The sequence below is a fragment of the Parasteatoda tepidariorum genome, chromosome X2 (assembly GCF_043381705.1).
Source record: "Parasteatoda tepidariorum isolate YZ-2023 chromosome X2, CAS_Ptep_4.0, whole genome shotgun sequence".
NCBI lineage: Eukaryota > Metazoa > Arthropoda > Arachnida > Araneae > Theridiidae > Parasteatoda > Parasteatoda tepidariorum.
The window spans coordinates 15,135,786-15,156,559 of NC_092215.1; the positions used below are offsets into that span (position 1 = coordinate 15,135,786).

General features: G+C 28.3%; 1 protein-coding gene across 2 annotated transcripts in view; it reads right to left on the reverse strand.

The window, feature by feature from the left end:
• Positions 1-2,682: 2,682 nt before the first annotated feature.
• The window catches only part of LOC107457335 (lipid droplet-regulating VLDL assembly factor AUP1 homolog), a 32,117-nt gene continuing 14,025 nt past the window's right edge, over positions 2,683-20,774 (reverse strand). For both annotated transcript variants that reach the window (XM_043056544.2, XM_071188446.1), the window contains 3 exons: positions 11,912-12,072; positions 6,962-7,053; positions 2,683-4,166 (listed from right to left, as the gene is read on the reverse strand). In XM_043056544.2, the coding sequence (XP_042912478.1) occupies positions 4,020-4,166; positions 6,962-7,053; positions 11,912-12,072 (400 nt within the window). In that variant the 3' untranslated portion in view covers positions 2,683-4,019. The remainder of the gene's footprint in view (positions 4,167-6,961; positions 7,054-11,911; positions 12,073-20,774) is intronic.

Genomic DNA, 20,774 nt, shown 5'->3' on the forward strand with positions numbered 1-20,774 from the left:
AAGGAGCTAACTATTTGCTACTGTACAAACATTCAAGGTCTGCTGTCAAGCCTCAAGGTGGACACAACATTGAAAAATGACAATTATTCAATGACTCATCTAAAACCAGTTCAAAAACAATATTACACAGGAAACAAAAAATGCATCAGTATATCAGTTAGATATTCTACGTACTTAAAGAGACATGCTTTTTTTTTCTTTTTTTTTAAATATGCCATCTCCACTAAAAACTGTGTGTCTACTGTGATTTAAAAGTTATCACCATTTTAGTGAGACTGCACCAAGTACTGCAATTTCATCTGCAAGTGGGACAGAAGAGATAAAAAGCACAACTACATAAAGAAAAAGAGATATATAACAGCCAGGAAATAAGAATGTCCTTCATGTGCCATTTATAGACATTGAATGCTGGGGCTCATAAAGAATTTTTAAAAGAACTAGCTGAGGCGTAACTACCACTACAATTATTAAACATTAATTCCCTGATATATATAAGACATGCTAGCTCAATTCAATCTTGAGGTACCTTTAGATAGATGAAAGTTGACATTGTAGATAACTGCCCACATTGGTGACCTGAGATAACTACCTTTCACATACATGCATTATACGTGCATTATCAGGCTGGCAACAATCACTGCAAAAAAGATAAAACTGGTACCAAACTATTTCTTTAACAGTTTATTTGTGGACAGAGTAATAATAGTTTAATTTATTTATTTCGCTACTTAGTTGGAAATAAAAATTATATAGTTATACTTTGATCAAATATGTTAGAATAACAGTGAAAGCAAAAATAAGGCTATAAAATTAACCATGCCCATATTTAAGGTTAACACTTTCTATTTTTTTTTTTCAATCTTATTCTGAACAAATGCATTTATGACTCACCCGTCCTTAAGAGGTTAACCTTTTTATTCTCTTATCGATGGTTCTAGGAATATTGGTTAATACAGAAGATAACAGCTCAGATTGGAAATTTTAAAATTTTTTAAATAGTTCAATGCATTTGCTTTATTAATAAATAATTCATATATCTATAAGCTCCTATATATTATAAATTATTTTTTAAGAAAAATGAAAATAAATATGCAAAGAAAAATATTTAATTTTTCCAACACAGATAAATATTTCTCAGAAAGCAAAGAGAAAAATTAAAGAGGCTAAAAAAAATATAAAAATAAGGAAATTTTAGCAAATGAAGCATAGATAACTTCATTTTATTTGATACTAGTTGATTATAAATTATCTTTTAAAATTTAAGATTTCACTCTTTTTCTCTCTTTTGCAATAACTTCCACTCCAATAAAAATTTTATTATAACAACACAGCTTGAACAATAAAAAAATATATATATATATTGAGTTGAAGCATAAAAAAGGAGTTACCCTATGTATTTCTAAGAAAAAAATTTTAATTTTATAATGCTTTATTATCTTTTTTAAATGTACACCCATACTTAAAGCACACAATGTATAATTAATGCATAAATGTTCAGAATAAAGCAACTGTAGTAGTCAACCTCGTATTTAGCAAAGATTTAATTTTTCAGAAAACTTGAAAGCAATATTTGAATTTTCAACTCAAATTGAGATATAAAACTATTTTACATTAACAATTTGGCAATTATTACAAGGAGTTGAATTGTATTAAAATTGACTGGTTTAAACTTTTTTGTCAGAAACATGTCATAGGGAAAAATATTTTGACAGTAGAGTGTTCCAAAATAAATGAAGATACTGAAGTGAAGAAATTGAAGTGAAGGAAATTGGACCAACATTGAATTATAGAAACTTGAACTAATATGTTTCTAAGGTCAAAAAGCATAAAAAAAACTTAAATTTGGATGACTTGAAATACAATAAATCATGATAATTAGAATTAATGGTATCATGAAATTTAATTGACTAAACAGATTTCAGAAAATTTTATCGCACGTATGTTTAAATTAAAAACGTATGATGATCCAGCCACTGAATACAGCAAATCTTCACAGTAATTCCTTCAAAGCAATTTTTTTTCAAAGTTTTTGCAATAGTTTTGTAACCTTTTGTGGCACATAGAAGAGATTGAAGCAATCAGTAGCAATAGTTTTAGAGAACTCTCAGATCCATGGGCTGAACTAAACTAGAAATGAGTTGCTAATTAAAACATAATATGAATCCCATTATAATTTAATTAATCCACATTACAATGGCATTAAAATGTTGAAGCAGTAAATCTATTAAATGTTATATATGCATTGATTGCTATTTGGGAATTTAACTGATTTACCACTAACTCAGATTTATGGGAAACTCAAACTATCAAATCTGAAATTATCAAGGTTCCACTGTAGTCTGGTTTTAGTTTGGTTGAAACTGTTATAAAAGTGGTTTGAAATTTCAAGTTATGATCAATGAATATTTTTGTTTTTATACTATACTTTAGCTACTTACCATTTCAGATAAGAGTTAAAACTTTCTAAAAGAACTTAGTTATATAAAATTCTTATGTCAGTCACAACTCAGATATGAGAAAATTACGTTTTTAATTTACTAACTAAGAGAATTTCATTCTTCTCTCTAAAAATTAATAATGAACTTCGTATAATAGATTCTTTTTACTTCTTATTTAATTTAAAAATAAATGCAATGATTTATAAAGTGTGAATTCAGTATGAACTAAGAAAAGTAAAAAATATTGAAAATAGGTTAGTTTAATATAATACTATTTACATCAGACATGTACAATATAAAGATATCACAAATACAAGTAATCTTAAAGTCTTGATTATAAAGAGAGATATATACATTTTTTTTTACAAAATTTACATAAGCAATATTATTTAATACATTTCAGTTTTTAAAAAGTATGCAATAGCAATGTGATAAAATAAATATATATATATCCATTGTGTTCAAAATAACATTTTGCATATTTTTCGATAGTGATGAAGTACTTGTACTTTTTTATTTAGGCTCTTATAACAAAACTATTTCACGATTCACAGAAAGTTCTGCAATCAACTTAAGCAAACACCAACAGCAAAACTAGAAGAATACTATTTAAAGATGAGGTGTTAACTGAATGCATACAAAATAAAGTAATAAGAAGAGGATTAAATTTATGTGAAGTTAATGACGTGCAAAATATAGAAATACACATTAATAAAAGATAATGTGTAATTCTGGTTTAAAAGTTTAGATCGAGAATTTGTATTTCTTTATCTAAATATTTCTTAAAATAGGAAGTAAAGAAATTTTTTAATTTTATCATTACCAATTAAAATACAACTAGAGTTAGGAATAGTAAACGTCAAAGAGTCATTGGTAATGAAAAGAAACTAAAATATTTATCTGCTGCAAATAAATTACTAAAATAGATTCAGGGAAATTAAAAAAATACTTATAAAAACTGAGTAAGTTTTGTAGAGTTTCAAGCAATTAAAAAGGTTAAAACATTTGTTAAAATTTGTATAAAAAGTTTTTAATACCATTTCATAAATTATAAAATGAGCATTACACTTTTATTTCCTAACTCTTATTAATAAATATAAAAACTTATTACTTTCTTTCACATGAGTGCAATGTGTTAGGAACTTTTGCATGGAAAATAAAAAACAATCGTGATACATTAGAAAAAAGGTCAAGCTGTTTTTGATGAATATGTCATATATGTGTGTCTTTCCAAATCTCAAAGTTGCAAAACATCAATTTTTTTTAAACATCCTGCATTAGGATTTCATAGAAATACAAAAATAAAAAATTATATAAGATACTTTAGGATAATAAAAAAAAACATTAATAAATTACTTTGTAAAATTTAAAGAGTTTATTCCCTTTATTTTCAGACTTAATAAAGAAATTAGTGGAAATCTTACTTTAGATATGTAATTCTATTTTAAATAGAAATTTTCTCCACAAACTATAAAATTTCACTAGTTCATTCTATATACTTTGAACAAGATTATTAATTTTTTTTAAGATTAGTTATTTAATAAAGACCCTAAAAATCACAAAAAAAATATAACAATTTCACTAGTTTTCTTTTACTATTTTACAACGCTTCTGTAAATACTTTATTCTAGCTGCTTCAATCAGCTTAGCACGTCTTTCTTGATAGGAAAGCATACGCTGTTTAGGTGTTTTTCCAAAACTAGCAGCAGCAGTATTCATCGACAGATCCTTAATAAAAGAAACAAAACAAGAGTTTTATTGTTCTAACATCATACATATTATAATATTCTTTGCTCTTTAATACCACTTACAGCAACCCTTCCATTATAACAATGCATGAAGTACGCTTTTGCTATTTCATACAATAAGGGTTAATTTTAGGAAGGATTTGCAGTTTAGGCCTGTGAACCTTATAAATTTCAAATATATTAAAGGGGGAGGATTGTCTATTCGCACAGATTTTTTTTTCAAAATAAACAAGGTATTCCGATAGTTGTTTGGGCAGTAAAAAAAAATTTTTGCCATAATTAATCATTTTTCGAACGCTTCCTTGTGGTTCTTCAAATTTCGATATTTTTAACACATTATTATGCGAAGTGCATTTCAAACTTGAGCTATTAGTTCTTTGAAGTGTTCGATTTGTGACGATTCTAACAGAATTTAACATTGCTTAATGATATTTTTTCGGAAGCTATTTATTATTTTTTTGGCCTTTTACTTTTACCGGTTTTTCAAATTCGATAGTTTCAATATGACAATGTTGTTATGACATGGGAATCACAAATTTGCGTTATCACTTTGTTGCATTTAGTTTGTGACTATTGCAAAGCAATTTCACACTATTTCATGATGGTTTTACAAACTGAGTTATCACTATTTGATGCGTTTGATTCTTTTTGATTTCATCACAATTTTTCCTATTTATCATTTTAGTGTCTGTTGTCACGTGGTTTTTAAAATTTCGATATTTTTAATAGGATATTTTTTCTACGATGTTAGATTTTTGATGATATTGTTGTAATTACTCATCGACGGATAATATTGGGTCATTCAGAAAGTTTACATAGATTCTACAATGCTAGATAATGCATGTACCGTCACAAACTTTCCAAACAACAGAATAGTCTTTTCAGTAGTTATATAGCATTTTTTTTAGTCCTTTGCATATGGTTTTTATATTTTTCGATATTTTTATCAGATTTATTACAATGTTTCAACTTCGAATTAGAGTTATCATTTCAGGCATTTAATTTGTGATGATTCCAACATAATTGACATTGTTTAGTGATAGTTAACATATTTTCAGCCTTTTACACATGATTACTCAAACTCTGATATCTTTAATATGTTATTTCAAATTTGAGTTATCACTTTCTGACTCATTCAATTCGCGGTCAGAAAGCCTCGCAACTTTTTGGGCCATTTTCATTTTTCTTTTCTTCTTTAACTTTTATATGTTATAACGACTAGCAAGATTTTCAATTTAAGGAGTCACTTTTTGACATTCTCAATTCAGATAGACTCCATTGTAAACCAACGTTGTTTATGGATTGTTTTTTTGGCAGCTGTTTGTCATTTCTTGACTATTTCTTATCGGTTTTGTCAATTTGGATATTAATTATCATAATTCCACATTAATTTTCAGTAATTTTTTGCCAATTATAACAATTACTTCTTATTTTCATTCATTTTCAGCAAATTTATAGAACGTGGGAATTTAACTCAGGAATTATTCTTAATTTAAACTAATCTTCAACAAAAAAAAATAATCTAAAATTAAGAGCTTCATATATTTTTGAGTGTCTCAAAAGCTATGCAAAAACTTGTTACAACTGCCCTTTTCAGTTTCAAAGGCCCTGCCTTTTTTTAAGGACTAGAATGAACACTGAATGTAATGTTACTTTATTTAATGCTCTTCATAACAAGCAGACTTAACTATTCATTCCAATGACTTTTTCTTCCCTAAATGGTCAAGAAACAAGTCAAACATTTCATGTGTCCAAATGAAAATATGGTAAACTTTGTGTTATATATGAATTAAACAAAAAAGAAGATATAAAAATAGACATACTATAGTTTCAGTTCTATAAACATGAACCTTCCACAGAGTCAGAACTCAAAACTTTTTTTGTTCCCATAAGGAAGATTATTGATTATAAAACAGATTACTTTAAAAATAAAATACATCCAATGACAACGAGTCATTTCATATTAAAAGTTTCTCAAAAATAAATAAATATACCCCTATTTCTTTGACAGCATATTAAATGTCAAACAACTTGAAATTATTTGAAGAAATAACGAGTTTCAAGATCTCTAGATTCATATGCTTAGCAATCATAGATGTGAAGTAGAGTCAGAAAATAGAGAAATAAGGATTATTCAGATTTATAGGGATAATCAAAATAGGATAATGCATTATCCTGTAGAAATTAACATGAAGAATTCACTAAATTTACTGAATTCACTAAATTTAAAAGGACACACTACTGATCTTTGTACATTTATAAGTCCTACTTTTCGAATTTTAAAGTATTTTCACCTTTCCTAAAATGTTAATCCAGTTATTTTTTATTAGTATTATTTAATATTTATTTTTAGTAGCAAACTTTTTAAATTTATTTTGATTCTGGAATTCTCTAAAGTTAGCAAAAATGGCTGCCAATATACACGTATAACACAAATTGATATATTTACCTCTAATTTTTATTCATGCATTTTTCCCCTTTAATGTATAATTATAAATGATACTAATGTACCATTACATATTTACATAAAAAATATGCTGCATTAATTATGAATTATTCTGCCAATTTCCTAATTTTTATATAAAAATACAACATGGTTTTATCAAAATTAGTCTAACACATTTTAGTTACAATTATTTACTATATTTTTGCACACTTATGACATACCAAACTTATGTTGTAATTTCAGTATACATTTACTGCACTAAAGGTCACTTCATTGGTTGTGGATTGCATGTATATACAGATTTATTTAAACTAGTTAAACATACATACCTGCGTGCATTGCATGTTTAAAATGTCTTGATCGGAGGATTGCAATCCTAAAGCAGGAACATTAACTTGGGATGAAGCTGGACACGAAGAAGCTAAATAACATGAAGTAATAGATTAGCTTTATCAGATAAAGTATAACACAAACAATTGTATTTTTCACAAACATGTAAAAAAATCAATTTATTAAAGTACTTTATAAAAATATTTACAGATTTTACTGCATAGTACTTTAATTTTAACTTAAATCATTTAACCTACGCTTTTTTGCTAAAAAAAATCATTGCGCCAACATTATTTATAACTTAAGCTACTAGCCTTATTCCTTACATTAAATTAAAATACAAAACTGTTAACACATTCTCATTATATAGGCAAGTAATCAAATGAGAACAAAAAATACTGAAATAGCATAATGATGCAATTTAGTCAACATATTTCAAAGATAAAGAAGAGTTATCACACAAGTTTCTGCCTGCATATAAGTTCCTCATGAAAAACAAATCAATTTCTTAAAACTAAATTAAATAAAATAAAAACACATTTGTTATAATTAGTAAAAACACATTAAATTGCTATGACAGATATTAATTGTTATGCTGTCTTTCAGATTTTAAATATGCTGATATACTAGTACATTTTTCTTGTTATTTTTCATAAAAATGTGTTGAGTTCAGTAAAGTATACTATAGCCCAAGTAAAACCTAATTTTGATAGCCATGATCTCTTAAACTTAATATAAAAAATTATTATGAGCATTTATACTTATAAATATAATCAAAGTAGATATAATTAAGAGCATTCTTATCTCAAAAGCAATGTTAAAAAATTTTTTTATTGAAATATAAATTTATTTTAGAGCTACAATCACTACCCTGCCCTGGGAAATAGGAGTATCAAAACTAATGTGCCTTACTAAGCAAACAGAAACTGGTTATAACCGGTAAAAACTGGCAGAAACTAAAAAAACTTCTATATTAGTTCTAGTAATTACTTAATGTAATTGTTTAAGTAAACTAAAAAAATTTACCTCCATGTAACTGTAACAAACTTTTTAATTCATTGTTTGTAAATATATATTATTTTGCTTACATTAAATATAAGGAGTGCAGTATACCAAATAGTTATTTAAAATAAAGAATAAAGTAATGTAATAATAAATTTAAATACTAGATTTCAGTTTATTATATTAAACTCTGAAATTCAGTAATTATTATCATTTAACTCTTAACATAACTGAATAGAGCTATTTTCAAATAGTTTTTCTTCTTTTCACGACATAATTTGCATGGCAACAATCCAATTATTATAACAGTAACAGTTTTAATCTTTTGCGGATGGCAATGCCTGCTAGTTCTGCTGGACTTGAGAGAATCTTCTCAATTTCTCGTTATGCATAGCAAATTGAGAAATTGTTTAGGTTTAGAAACTGCATAAAAACTTGTCTTTTGTATAGATAACTGCAGAGTGCAAAACAATGTTATATTTTATTTTGAATGGTGATAATTTTGTAAATAAATTGTATTTTGTTTAAAAAAAAATTTTCTATGAATTATTGATTGTATGTCAATCTCAGTACTTACTTTCATGTCATTTTCTGAATTTCTGCCACAAATGTGACAGAAAAGGGTTTCTGCCATGCCAGTTTTAACCGGTTTCTACCAGTGGTTTTAACCACCTCGGCAGAAACTTGCCAACCTTGATTTTGTGCCAATCAAGCAGGGGCAGAAAAGCTCGAGCCCTTAATGATTGGAAAAAGCAAGCAGCCGAGATGCTTAAAAGGGATTAAAAAAATGCCTGATTCCGTATGCAATCTCGAAATGTGTGAATTGCGAGAAACATTTTTAGAAAATGGTTGGTCAATTTAGATTTGGATTTTAAACGGCGAAATAAAAAAGTAGTCTTATTTCTTGACAATGTTTCAAGTCATAAAATTTACTCACTGCGCCTGACCAATATCATTTAACAATTTCTTCCCGCGAATGCAACTTGCAAAATTCAACCTCTTGATCAGGAAATTATCCGATCCTTTAAAGCCTGCCATCGGAAGCAAGTGATTCAAGAGGTCTTGTGCTTCTTGGAAGAAGCTACACCAGAAGAATCATTGCCGTCAGTTTATAAAAAAGTAAACCTCTTGACGGCAATACACTGCGTGAAACATGCCTGGGATAGTGCCCCAATGGAAGTGGTTAATAACTGCTTCAAAAAAGCACAATTTTTCCCACCCGAAGAAATTAGAGATGATGAAACATTCATCTACGACTTAGAAGAATTTTTGAATTCCGAATTTGAAGGGTTGGGCATGACAGATAATGATTGGATAGAGTTTATAAATTTGGATGAAGTGGAAGACATTGAATTAGAAGAAGGTAATAGCACGACAATCGCCGCGCAAGCAGATGAGGAAGAAGAGGACCAGGACCATCTACCCCATCCTCCAACAATTAATTCTTTAGCCACAATAAGGGGACATTTTGAATGTAATGGAGGGGACTATAATGTACAGAAAAAGAAGTGAAGAAATGTTCTATTAAACGTGTATCAAAACAGTTTTCTATTAGATTTTTTTGGAATAAAATAATATTATAGTATGTATATTATATTTTTCATTATCATTGATTTATTTTCTTATTACTTTAAATGAGATTCATATTTTATGAGAACTTATATTGATAGTTTTAAATATAATTGTTTGTTGATCATAAAATTGAGTTTATTTAATCATAACATTATACTATTGGGTTGTTCGATAATTAATGTAGTTTTTTTTCTCATAGATGACTTGAATTGCATATTTAATGTAGTAGTGATTGCGTAGCTTACATTATTATATACTATTTTGAAGATTAGACTTTAGACTTTCTTTAGTCAAAACCAGAGCGTCATTAGTAAACAACAAGTTGGTTAAAAATTTAGTTGAAAATGGACACTCAAAGAGAGCATTATCGTCATATTTTATTGTTTTACTTCCGAAAGGGCGAAAAAGCAGTGCAAGCTAGGAAAAAATTGTGTGAAGTTTATGGTGAGGACTGCCTTACTGAACGCCAGTGTCAGCGTTGGAGTGCTCGCTTTCGTGCTGGAAATTTTAATGAGCAAAATGCACCACATACTGGTCGTCCAACCACTACTGATGACGACAAAATAAAAGCGTTAATCGAAGCTCAACAGCTCAAATTCAACCGTTTACTTGCATTTACAACAGCTTGGTTACGTAAAACAACTGGATGTTTGGGTTCCTCACGAATTAAAGGAAATCCACCTCACCAAACGCATTAACAAATGCAAATCTTAATCTTTAAATGCAAATCTTATGCGTAACAAAAACGACCCATTTCTGAAAAGAATCATAATGGGCGATGAAAAATGGATTGTTTACAATAACGTAGTCCGAAAACGATCATGGACCAAGCAAGATGAACTCCCACAATCGACATCCTAAGTCAATATAACCAAAAGAAGATTATGCTTTCTGCGTGGTGGGATTGTAAGGGTATAGTCTACTTTGAGCTGCTTCCAAGAAATCAAACTATTGATTCAAATGTCCACTGTCGTCAACTATCAAAATTAAATGAAGAAATCAAGAGAAAACGCCCTGAACTGGCCAATCGCAAAAGAGTTATGTTCCATTATGATAATGCCAGCCCCACACATCTTTGATAACCCGTCAAAAATTAATGGAGCTGAATTGGGAACTGATGCCACATATACCCTATAGCCCTGACTTAGCACCATCAGATTACCATTTGTTTCGATCCCTTCAAAACCATTTGAATGGTAAAACTTTCGATTCCAATCAGGCTATTAAAAATGAGTTGGACCAGTTCTTCGCTTCTAAAAATCAAAGCTTCTTCGAACGTGGAATTTTTCAACTTATCGAAAGGTGGCTGAAGGTAATCCAACAGAATGGTCAATATATCATTGATTAATGTTTGTTGTTAATATTAAAAAAATACCTTTGAAAAACATGAAAAAATGACATTTATTATCGAACAACCGAATAGGTATTAAATACCATTTAGAAGTAAAATTTTGTAAAAACATAGTATTTAAGATCGAATAATGCACTCTGCTTTTAATCGAATAACCTGCTTAATGGAATAGAGTTGGTTGGAACCGATGGTATTCCTTTAAGCGGGGCTGACTGTATAGCATGTTATTCTGTATTAATAAATATACTATTTCATTACTGAAATTTTTAACCTATTCAACAATCAATCACAGTGAAAGTAAGCATTATTATTTTTTCAGTAGAAGATAAACCCATGCTCAGCTGCTATGTGTAGTTAAAGCTCAACCATTTTACCCATGATGAAACATAATGAATACAGTGTCAAAGGGATACATATAATTTATTCCCATAATAAATATAATCTTAATACAGTTATTTTTTGTTTATCTCCATATTAACAAAATAAATTATTTTTAATAAGGAAATTTTACTTTCTTTCTCAAAAATTATAAAAATTATGAATTTTAGCAAAAACTATTTTTTTTTTCAGAGAGCTAACTGTTGTTTTCTTAAAAGATTTGTATAGAGGTAGAAAACTATAATGTAAAACTTCCTTAGTTTTTCCAACACTTCAAAAGGCACACAAAATAATTGAAGTAAAATAATGAGTTATACCAACTCTTGAATTACTTTAACTAGTTGTTTGAACTTATGAGTTATTTATAAGTAGTGGTAGGCAAAATAACTATGAATCAAATATACTAAATCAAAAATAATACATTAAAATACAAAATTTGGTACCACTAGAAACATTTTGCATACAAAGCATACAAGATGGCATCTCTTCATCCAGCTTGTCAGTCTTAGCAAAATGGCCAAGTGACTCCTGGTTGTAAACCATTGCTTTATTTTTTTTTTTATCAATCAAACTAATTTACAAAATATTTGGTACATTATAATGGGATCAGTGTCAAGGAATACTTCATACTTAAAATGAAAAGTACCTGGCAAAGCTGATGTTTTTAACCGCTTTATTAATTCATCTTTATCTGATGAGGTATAAATTGTAGGAGAAGATTCCAAAGACTTGGCCATAGTTTCTTGTATTCTTTTGCTGTAATCTTCAATAGATTCTTCTGGATGCTTAATAATACTTGGTAAAACTCTAAAAAGATATTAAACCATTTTCAAATGGAACACATTTCTAGAATTCTTAATAAGAACTAAAGGGAAATATTTTAAACTTAAAAGCTTAATAAAATAAACATATTTTATTAGTATTTTAAGAGTTCAGCACTATTTAAAATAAATGCAATGAATGATAGAATGTAGATTTCAATGACGCATGCACATAAATTGCTTATCAGCTCTTTAGAAGTGGAAAGATCTGAAAAGCCACTAAGAATTACAATGTTTAGTTGTTTAAAATTGATAATTTATTAAAACTTCTCTATTTTTTTCTTTAAAAAAAGTTAAAGAAAATTTAGAAACAGATTTTACATGCTCTCACTTGACTTAAAACACCTAAAATGTGAGTAGAAAAAATATGAAGTATGAAACTTAAAAATTTCCAAAGAATTGCATTTTGAATAAAGAAACAAACAATTTGAGTATAATAGGAATTTGACAAATGTTAACCTTTAGGCAGCAGTGCAGCTTAAAAAAAAATCCCCAAGATTGGCGCAAGCTTTAGAATAATGATTACAATGATTAGGCTACCTGATCACCTTTTTGTACTTCCTAAAGTATTCTAAATTTTACACATATTTTTAAATAACGTATATTCTATTGTGTGTTCAACAATCCCGAAACTGAATAATTTACTTTTATAGTTAAGATTAGTTTTATGACAGATGATTTTCTGAGAATTTTACAACATCTAGTTTTATTTACTTTGTACAATTTTTTATATTAACAGTTTTATATTTTTTAATAATTTTTGTTCCTGATCAGAACTTAAATTAATGACCTAAGAAACTTAGTTCCTTAATAATATGTTAAAAGCATTATTGACATTATTGGTACACTTATTTCGGTAGAAATTATTCAAATAGAAAATATATTATAATATAAATCTAAGAATATATTATAAATTTAAGAATATTTCATAAATCACTTGACATTATTTTTTAGATAACAAATAATTAATCAGAACATTTTTATAGTATTTTTAAGTAAATTTGCTTAAAAATTATTAATGATAAATAAAATTATTGTGTACACCATAAAAAATATTTTTGAATTTAGATACAGTGATCTCTCACTTATGCATGCTCTCTTTTATACGCGTTTCTCACTTATGTGCGCTTTTGTAGCAGTCCTGGCTGGGGATATAGAAAAACAATGATAACTCTTTTTCATTTATGCGCTGCTCTGAAGAATCACCTCTCACTTATGCGCGGCGCAAAAACTTTCTCACTTTGAAAAGGAGGGGTCCCAAAAGTGTAGCATATTGCTTATCATAAGAATTTTCATCCTTTTGACATGTTTTTCTTGGAATGCTCACGTTTTTCTTATCTTTGTGTGGTCACAACCCCATACCTGCCAACTTTCACTCTTTCCGAAAATGGATTTTCAGAGTGGTTGTAAAACAATAAACGAAAAACAATCTGACTCAAAAATATATTTATATTTTGTTCCCGTTGAAATTTGCTTGCGCAAGGATTATTATGCTTTCATATGCTTATTGTAATTATTTATATGTAGTGGTGGTCAAACTCATTTATAATTATCATTATAATTCAAAAAGTTAATTGGAATAACCGGAGTATTGCTACCACTTTAAAAATGAAAATAAAATCTACCGGAAAATCCGGAAGAGTTGGCAGGTATGCAACCCACATTTTAAGGCCTTAGATGACTCCCCTACTGCTTTCCTCTTTTATCTCTTACCCCTATTGTTAAAATTCCAGGAACACATTTCACTTTGAGGGGTACAAGGAGGGGTCGCTCTTGTGATTGAGGTAGGTAAAACTGACAGCCAATTAAAGATGTTAGTGCAAAAACCACATGACATCGTCGACTAACTGAAGTCGGTGTTTAGTTAGATGCGTACTTTTCAGCATGGCGAAGAGAACAAAATTTTCGCTTTCATTTAAAATGGATGTGATAAAAAAATTCAAAGAAAATTCTTTCACCTCGAAAAAAGCTTTGGCGGAATCTTTTAATATCCCCGAATCAACTTTAAGAGGGATTTTAAAAAATCGAGAAGCGATTTTAATAGCTAATCGAGAATGTGGTGCGCAATCGAAGAAAAGAAGCAGGATTCAAGGTGGGAAGTACGAGGAATTTTTAAAAGTTTTGTTGACAAGGTTTAAAGAAGATCGTGCTTCAAACATTCCCGTTAATGTTGAACTCTTGAAAGGGAAAGCTGTAGAGTTGTCCAAGAGTTTTGATATGCAAAACTTTTCAGCATCTCACGGATGGATTGAAAAATTTAAAAACAGACATGGTTTAGCTGCTCGTGTCCTTTCTGGAAAAAGTGGGAGTGTCAATGAAGAAACTGTTCAACAGTGGAAAGAGCAATTGGCCACTTTAATAAAAGGATACGAACTAAAAAACATCTACAATTGTGACGAAACAGGACTTTTTTTTAAAATGATGCCTGACAAAACTTTATCATTTAAGGGAGAATCATGTCATGGTGGGAAGAAAAGTAAAGAAAGGTTAACTGTCTTGTTATGTTGCAACGCTGATGGCTCAGAAAAATTCACACCATTAGTCATTGGAAGATCAAGCAAACCGCGATGTTTTAGGAATGTGAAAAAGCTCCCATGCAACTATAGTAGCAATAAAACTGCGAACAAGAAAGTTGTTTATGTTCCTGCAAATTGCACTAGCAAAATTCAACCCTTGGATCTAAGCATCATCCGTTGTGTAAAAGTACACTATCAAAAAACTGTAACTCGTCGTCTTTTGGCTGCCATGGAAACAAAACTTCAAGCAAAAGACGAGCTAAAACAAATCACTGTCCTTGATGCAATGCACATGATGTGTTCATCATGGAGAAGCATCACAGACAAGTGTATTCAAAACTGCTTTAAAAAAGCTGGATTTCTGCTTCCAGAAGAATCTGAATGTGAAGAGCCAGAGCCCGAAAATGAAAATGACATTAGTGAAGAGGATTGGAATACTGTGTCTGGTGGAATGGGTAATTGTACTTTTAACGAATTCGTTGACGTAGAAGAGTATTTAATTACGGCTCAAATACGAGATATTGGAGAAATTGCAGCTGAAATAAATGGTGCCGACAATGATGAAGAGATAGACGACATTGATGAAGACACTGCATAAGTTCCCCCAACTCACACAGTCGTTTTACAGGCACTATAAACTCTGCGTGATTATTTTCAATTTCATTCTGGAAGTGAAGGAACTTTTTCAAGTCTTGATGGACTTGAAAAGGCTCTTTTTGGAAACTCCCGAAAACAAAAACAAACCTCGATTGTAAATTATTTTGTGAAAAATTCATAACTGGAATAAAAAATTAAATTTGGGTATGTAAGCATTTTAATTTTCTTTAACTTATTAATTTATAGTTAAATATATTAAAATTTGAATCTCATCTTATTTAAATGTTCAGTCAGGTATACATAGTATTAATTTGAAATATATTGTTGTAAATGTAATAATGTTCTATTTTTAAGATCTTTATTATGGCTTTTCACTTATACGCGTGTCTCACTTATATGCACCTTTCGTGTGGCCCCTCGCCCCCGCACATAAATGAGAGATCACTGTATAAAAAAAATTTAAAATCAGAATTTTTGTTATCTTTCTTTTAAAAAAAATATTTAGGGGAGAGTCGAGTAGCCCCACCCACTTAAGGAGTATTGCTTATATTTCTGTATAATATTGAGTAATAATCAATATTTTTGTATGTTTCTATTGTTTCATTATCTAATTAAATAATGCAAAAAGAATAAACCGAAAAAAGAATAGTTTAACTTAAAAAAATAGAAATTTAAAAAAACATGTTTTTCAGCTCTTTTCAAAATGTGTCGGGTAGCCACTCCCAGTTACAAAAAAAAAATTTTACTGATTTTTCAGGTGTAAATGAAAATGACCAATGTATTGACAGTAGATAAACCTCATTTATCATTTTTATCACAATATATTCACATAATCGAATATATATTCAACATATTTTCAAAACTATTGTTTACCATGTTACCAGCTGCATAAATACTTGAAACTTTGAAAATATTTTATTTTTTAATACAACAATTAATGTCTGATGGCTCATTGACTTGAAAAAGTATTCTATACATATGAAATTGACAGTGGGCGGGGGTACCCGACACTCCCCTATATATATAAGATAATATGACTCTTTGTTAGCTGAATGGTCTCAATGTTTCCAGCTAAAATTAAAATTTTATTGGGGCTTTTACAAAATTAAGTGTTTATTTAATGTAGTGAAATAAATATTTTAAATTATGAATTAAATGAATTTTTTAACCAATTTTCAATATTTTTTAATATAGGCTTTTATTTAAGCTTCCATGAAATTCCTGTTTCAATAAGTTGCATTATTGAAATATCAAATATTTGCTTATAAAAAAAAAGTAACCTTACACTATATTCAACATTCATAGTCGTCCAATTTATAGCAATTAATTTATCCATTTTTATTAGAATGTGTTTTGATAGAATTTTAATATTACTGGTGCATTTTCAAAAGGTATTCATATGAAAAATGGAACATTATAATATAGCTTCAGTATATAGCTAGCTCTATGGTTAGAATGGTTTTCTTTTTTATCAGAAAACATTCGAAACATATTTCAATAAAGAAGGAATTGTTTGAATGTGAATCTAAAACATATCAAAAAGCCACACTGGGACATTTTTTTTTAGTTTTGTATTAAGTTTATTTAAAAAAATTTTTAAAGGGATAAAAATACATATCTAACGTTTTTAAAAATAAAAAATTGTAAATAAAATTCTATCGTTAAATTTCAAGGTACATTTTCATATACATAAGCATTTGTAACTATGTATAAATCATAGTAATTAATTCCTTCCACATGTACATTTTGGCTGTGTAATAATTTACTTTTTAAATTAAAAACTGATAGTTACTATTTTATTGTTTTCTCACAAACTTTACAAATCGAAAACCATAACTCTAATTTATATGTTTAGCAACAAATTAAATTCTTTGTTTGTGATCCATATTTTAATTCTTTTTATTTTTAGAAGAAAAAAAACAGGTTTTGTTAAATTACACAATTAAAAAAATTATTTCAAAACATCAAAATTTCAAACAAATTCAAACTACCATTAATCTCCTTTCTTTTTAATATTTACCTTACATTTATACTATTACCAGTTCAACTACTTGAAATCAAATTTTCATTATTTTATTTAAAATCTTCATAAAAATCCAATAATTCAAAATAAAAAATATCCGATAATGGGCATAGTACGACTTGAGGACTACAAAATAAGAGTCAGTTTAATATTTATTATACTTTGTATGAAGGCTGTCAGTCTATTGCTTAGACCGCAGTTCTCTGTGGGTTAAAATGCAAAGGATTTAAAAATAATTTTTGAGTATGGAAAACCAAATTCATATGATAGAAAATAATTCTTATTAATAATAACTATTATTTAAAAAAATAAAATAATAATTATTTAAAAAAATAATGTGTTGGTAAGAAATGTACGAAATGCTATTACTTTAAAATATTATTGACTCAAAATCTATAAGGAAATAGTGTGATACTAATTTTTTGAAAAATATTAATTCCGTCATATGCACTTGTTTTTCCACCCATAAAAATTTTTTTAAAAATCCTAAATTTTAGCCCACAACACAGAGTTAAAACTTACAGACTATTAATATTTATTCTGTTTCAGCATATAGAGCATAAAATAGTAAATATAAAATACTAAGTATATATTAAATCAACTTATTTCGTAATGTTGCCTCTCGAATTAACAAAAATAAAATATTTTCAATTTTAATTTTAAAGAATTAAGTTAAATATTTCATAATATTATAATTTTTATTTATATTCTTATAGTTTTCATTATTTGATTATCATTTGTTTCAGTTAATTTCTTTTAAATTATCATTTTCTTAGCTTTTTGGAATGGTTTTGAGATTCTTCTAAAACATTTATTAATAATTGCAAATAATACATAAGATAGCTGTAGTAAAAAGGTAAATTTGATATATATTACTCAAAAGTAAAAATAGAAATAAACTAAACAGTACTAAATAAAGCTGTGATTTTAGATTTTTTGTTCCCGAGATACTCGATTCAGCAGTCATGATCAACACAGAGAGCAATATAACATGTTTGACAATTTATTGTTGAAGGTCGTTGAATTCCTTTCTTATAGCAGACTGTGAAGCATCATATTTTCTTTTTGCGTCTTAGTATGTGCATCTTCTCCATTTATATCATTTTGCTGCTGAGTGAGGAAGATGGTTACACAATAATATTACAGTGAGGCGTAACTAAAGAGCTTTATCTAGGAGTGACCGATTGACATTCATTCGATACGGTTTATGAGTTTTTCCTCCCGGATAACTTTTTTTCAATAATATGAGTGTTCACATCACTCAAACCTATTATACAGAAAATTATATTTTTTTGTCCACTCAGCTTAGTGTCCAAAATTATAGGGATTAGCCGTTCAATCACTCAATTCAAAACCGATATGCTCTGTATAATCGAAGACAATCTAACTTTGCGTTGAATCTTGCTCCAGGGCTACTAAGATTGCTTAGAAGATTAAAATCCTGCTTGTCATTGCAGCATACTGCTACCCTACCTTCTTTACGACAAAGAATTTGACTTTCATCAGGTTTTCATTCTTTATCCTGAACAAATTTACGAAAATTCTTCTTATTTGCTTGGACAGTTCCACAACTATTGTCTTGATAGGTTTTCATTGTATCTGCAAATAAATCTAGGGAAGAAAAGATGTTGTTTGCATAGCCTTTTCCCTTAATTTATTTTGCTGAATTAATCACAATTCGTCCTTCCCAAAATAAACCTGCTCATATATGCATAGAATTCTTTATCAGTCATTTTGTAAATTTTTATGTCTCACTGCTTGTGTTTTTAAAACATATATTGCTTAAATATTATTATTCTTTTAAATTTTATAATGACTTCGATTGATATTTCTTTTAAAGAGTAATACTTTTGAATGAAATATAAATTAGGTCATACACATCTTACACTTTCCAAAGTTTGATGCAACTCTCATCATGCTTCAGCTTAGAAGAATTATCTGCAAAATGCAGAGCTTGTAAAATTTGAAGAAATCTGTATCTGTGCATTGATTAATTAATGTTGTAACCAATTAATTAATGTTGTAACCAATTAAATATCGTAATTATTTAATTTGCTGACCAATAATCTGTTATACAATTCTCTTTCACATGATCCCTCAGCATAATTAATATTAAAGGTATTCTTAGCTCATCTGAATTTGTTACTAAATTATAGATGCAACATACAAATATTTGGTATTTAGTCTATACTGCTGCTCAACAAGGAATATTCATTTCAAATGAATAATGTGGAAACAAAATCACTGACATTTTTAATAATTTCAATTGACATATTTTAAATTACACAACTTAGTAATGTAAAATTTTTTATGCGCTATGCATTAATTAGACTTAAAAAAATTTCAAATTTATAATATTTTATTTAAAAAATTGCCAGAAATTAATTTTTATTCCCACAATACTCTATTAATTAATTTCATGAATAAATATAACGTAGTCATTTATTTACAAAAAAAATTATGATTTAATGTTAATAAGAATGCACACACATTTGTAAAAGTAGAAATATTTTCTTAGAATACTATGTTTGGAATTTAAACTTAGGGAAACTTAGTTTGACTCGAACCGTCTTTCACCCCACCCCGAGAAGGGTTTATTCCATTAACAAGACAATAAGGAAGATAAACAAATTTGTGAGGGGTCCGATTAAGAGTTAAGAGATAAATTATTTTGTGAAGGGTCTGTTATGATTGTTTGTCTCCATTGAAATTAAATCAAGTAGCTCATTAGATATGAATAAATAAAAAAATTAAACTTCTTTTTATACTTGCATAAGTGAGGGAATAACACCTAATTGTCCAGTTAAAGTTATTTTTGTTGAACGATTTTAGTTTTGTATTTCAGGTCATGTGAAAGTTAGCTGCCTTTGTTTTAGATATTAGCTTCTTGCCCAAAAATCATTTTAACAGTTAACTTATCCTCATAATAGAAAATGGAATCACTATTTGGGTAATTCTTCTTATCTAGTTCCTCTAAAAGTTTGTTGTCAAGTGAGTTTGACAGTCGGAGGGGAAAGAATTGTCCAACAAATTTCGGACCATAATCTTAAAACTATTATACACTATATTCAGGGATGTGATTGACAAAAACACAAAAAAGAGGAAGTTTATAACTGTAGCATTAAACGTGCAAAAGAAAAAATGATATGAATTCAATGGCCAATCTGATAATGATTACATTATTATCTATTCAATTAAATATAAATAAATGGTAATTATGTTCTTAAATAAAATCTTGATTCAAATAATTTTTTTTTTCATAATTTAGATAACTGAGTAATTATGCATAAGCACAATTTTATGTATCACATCATTTTAAAAAAACATTTCTTTAATGGTCAAAAGACCTTTATGGACTTTCTCATCAGTTCTTTGTTTTTTTGATGGTCTTTTATTAACATGACTGATCTGTAGACTGCGTTTTGCAGACTTTTGATCATCCGTGTTGATAGGACAAGAAAGTTCATTTCTCACACAATTATTAGAGGCCTTAGATTAAGAATCGCGATGTTGGATTTCAAAATCGCGTGAATAGGAATCGCGATGCTTGAT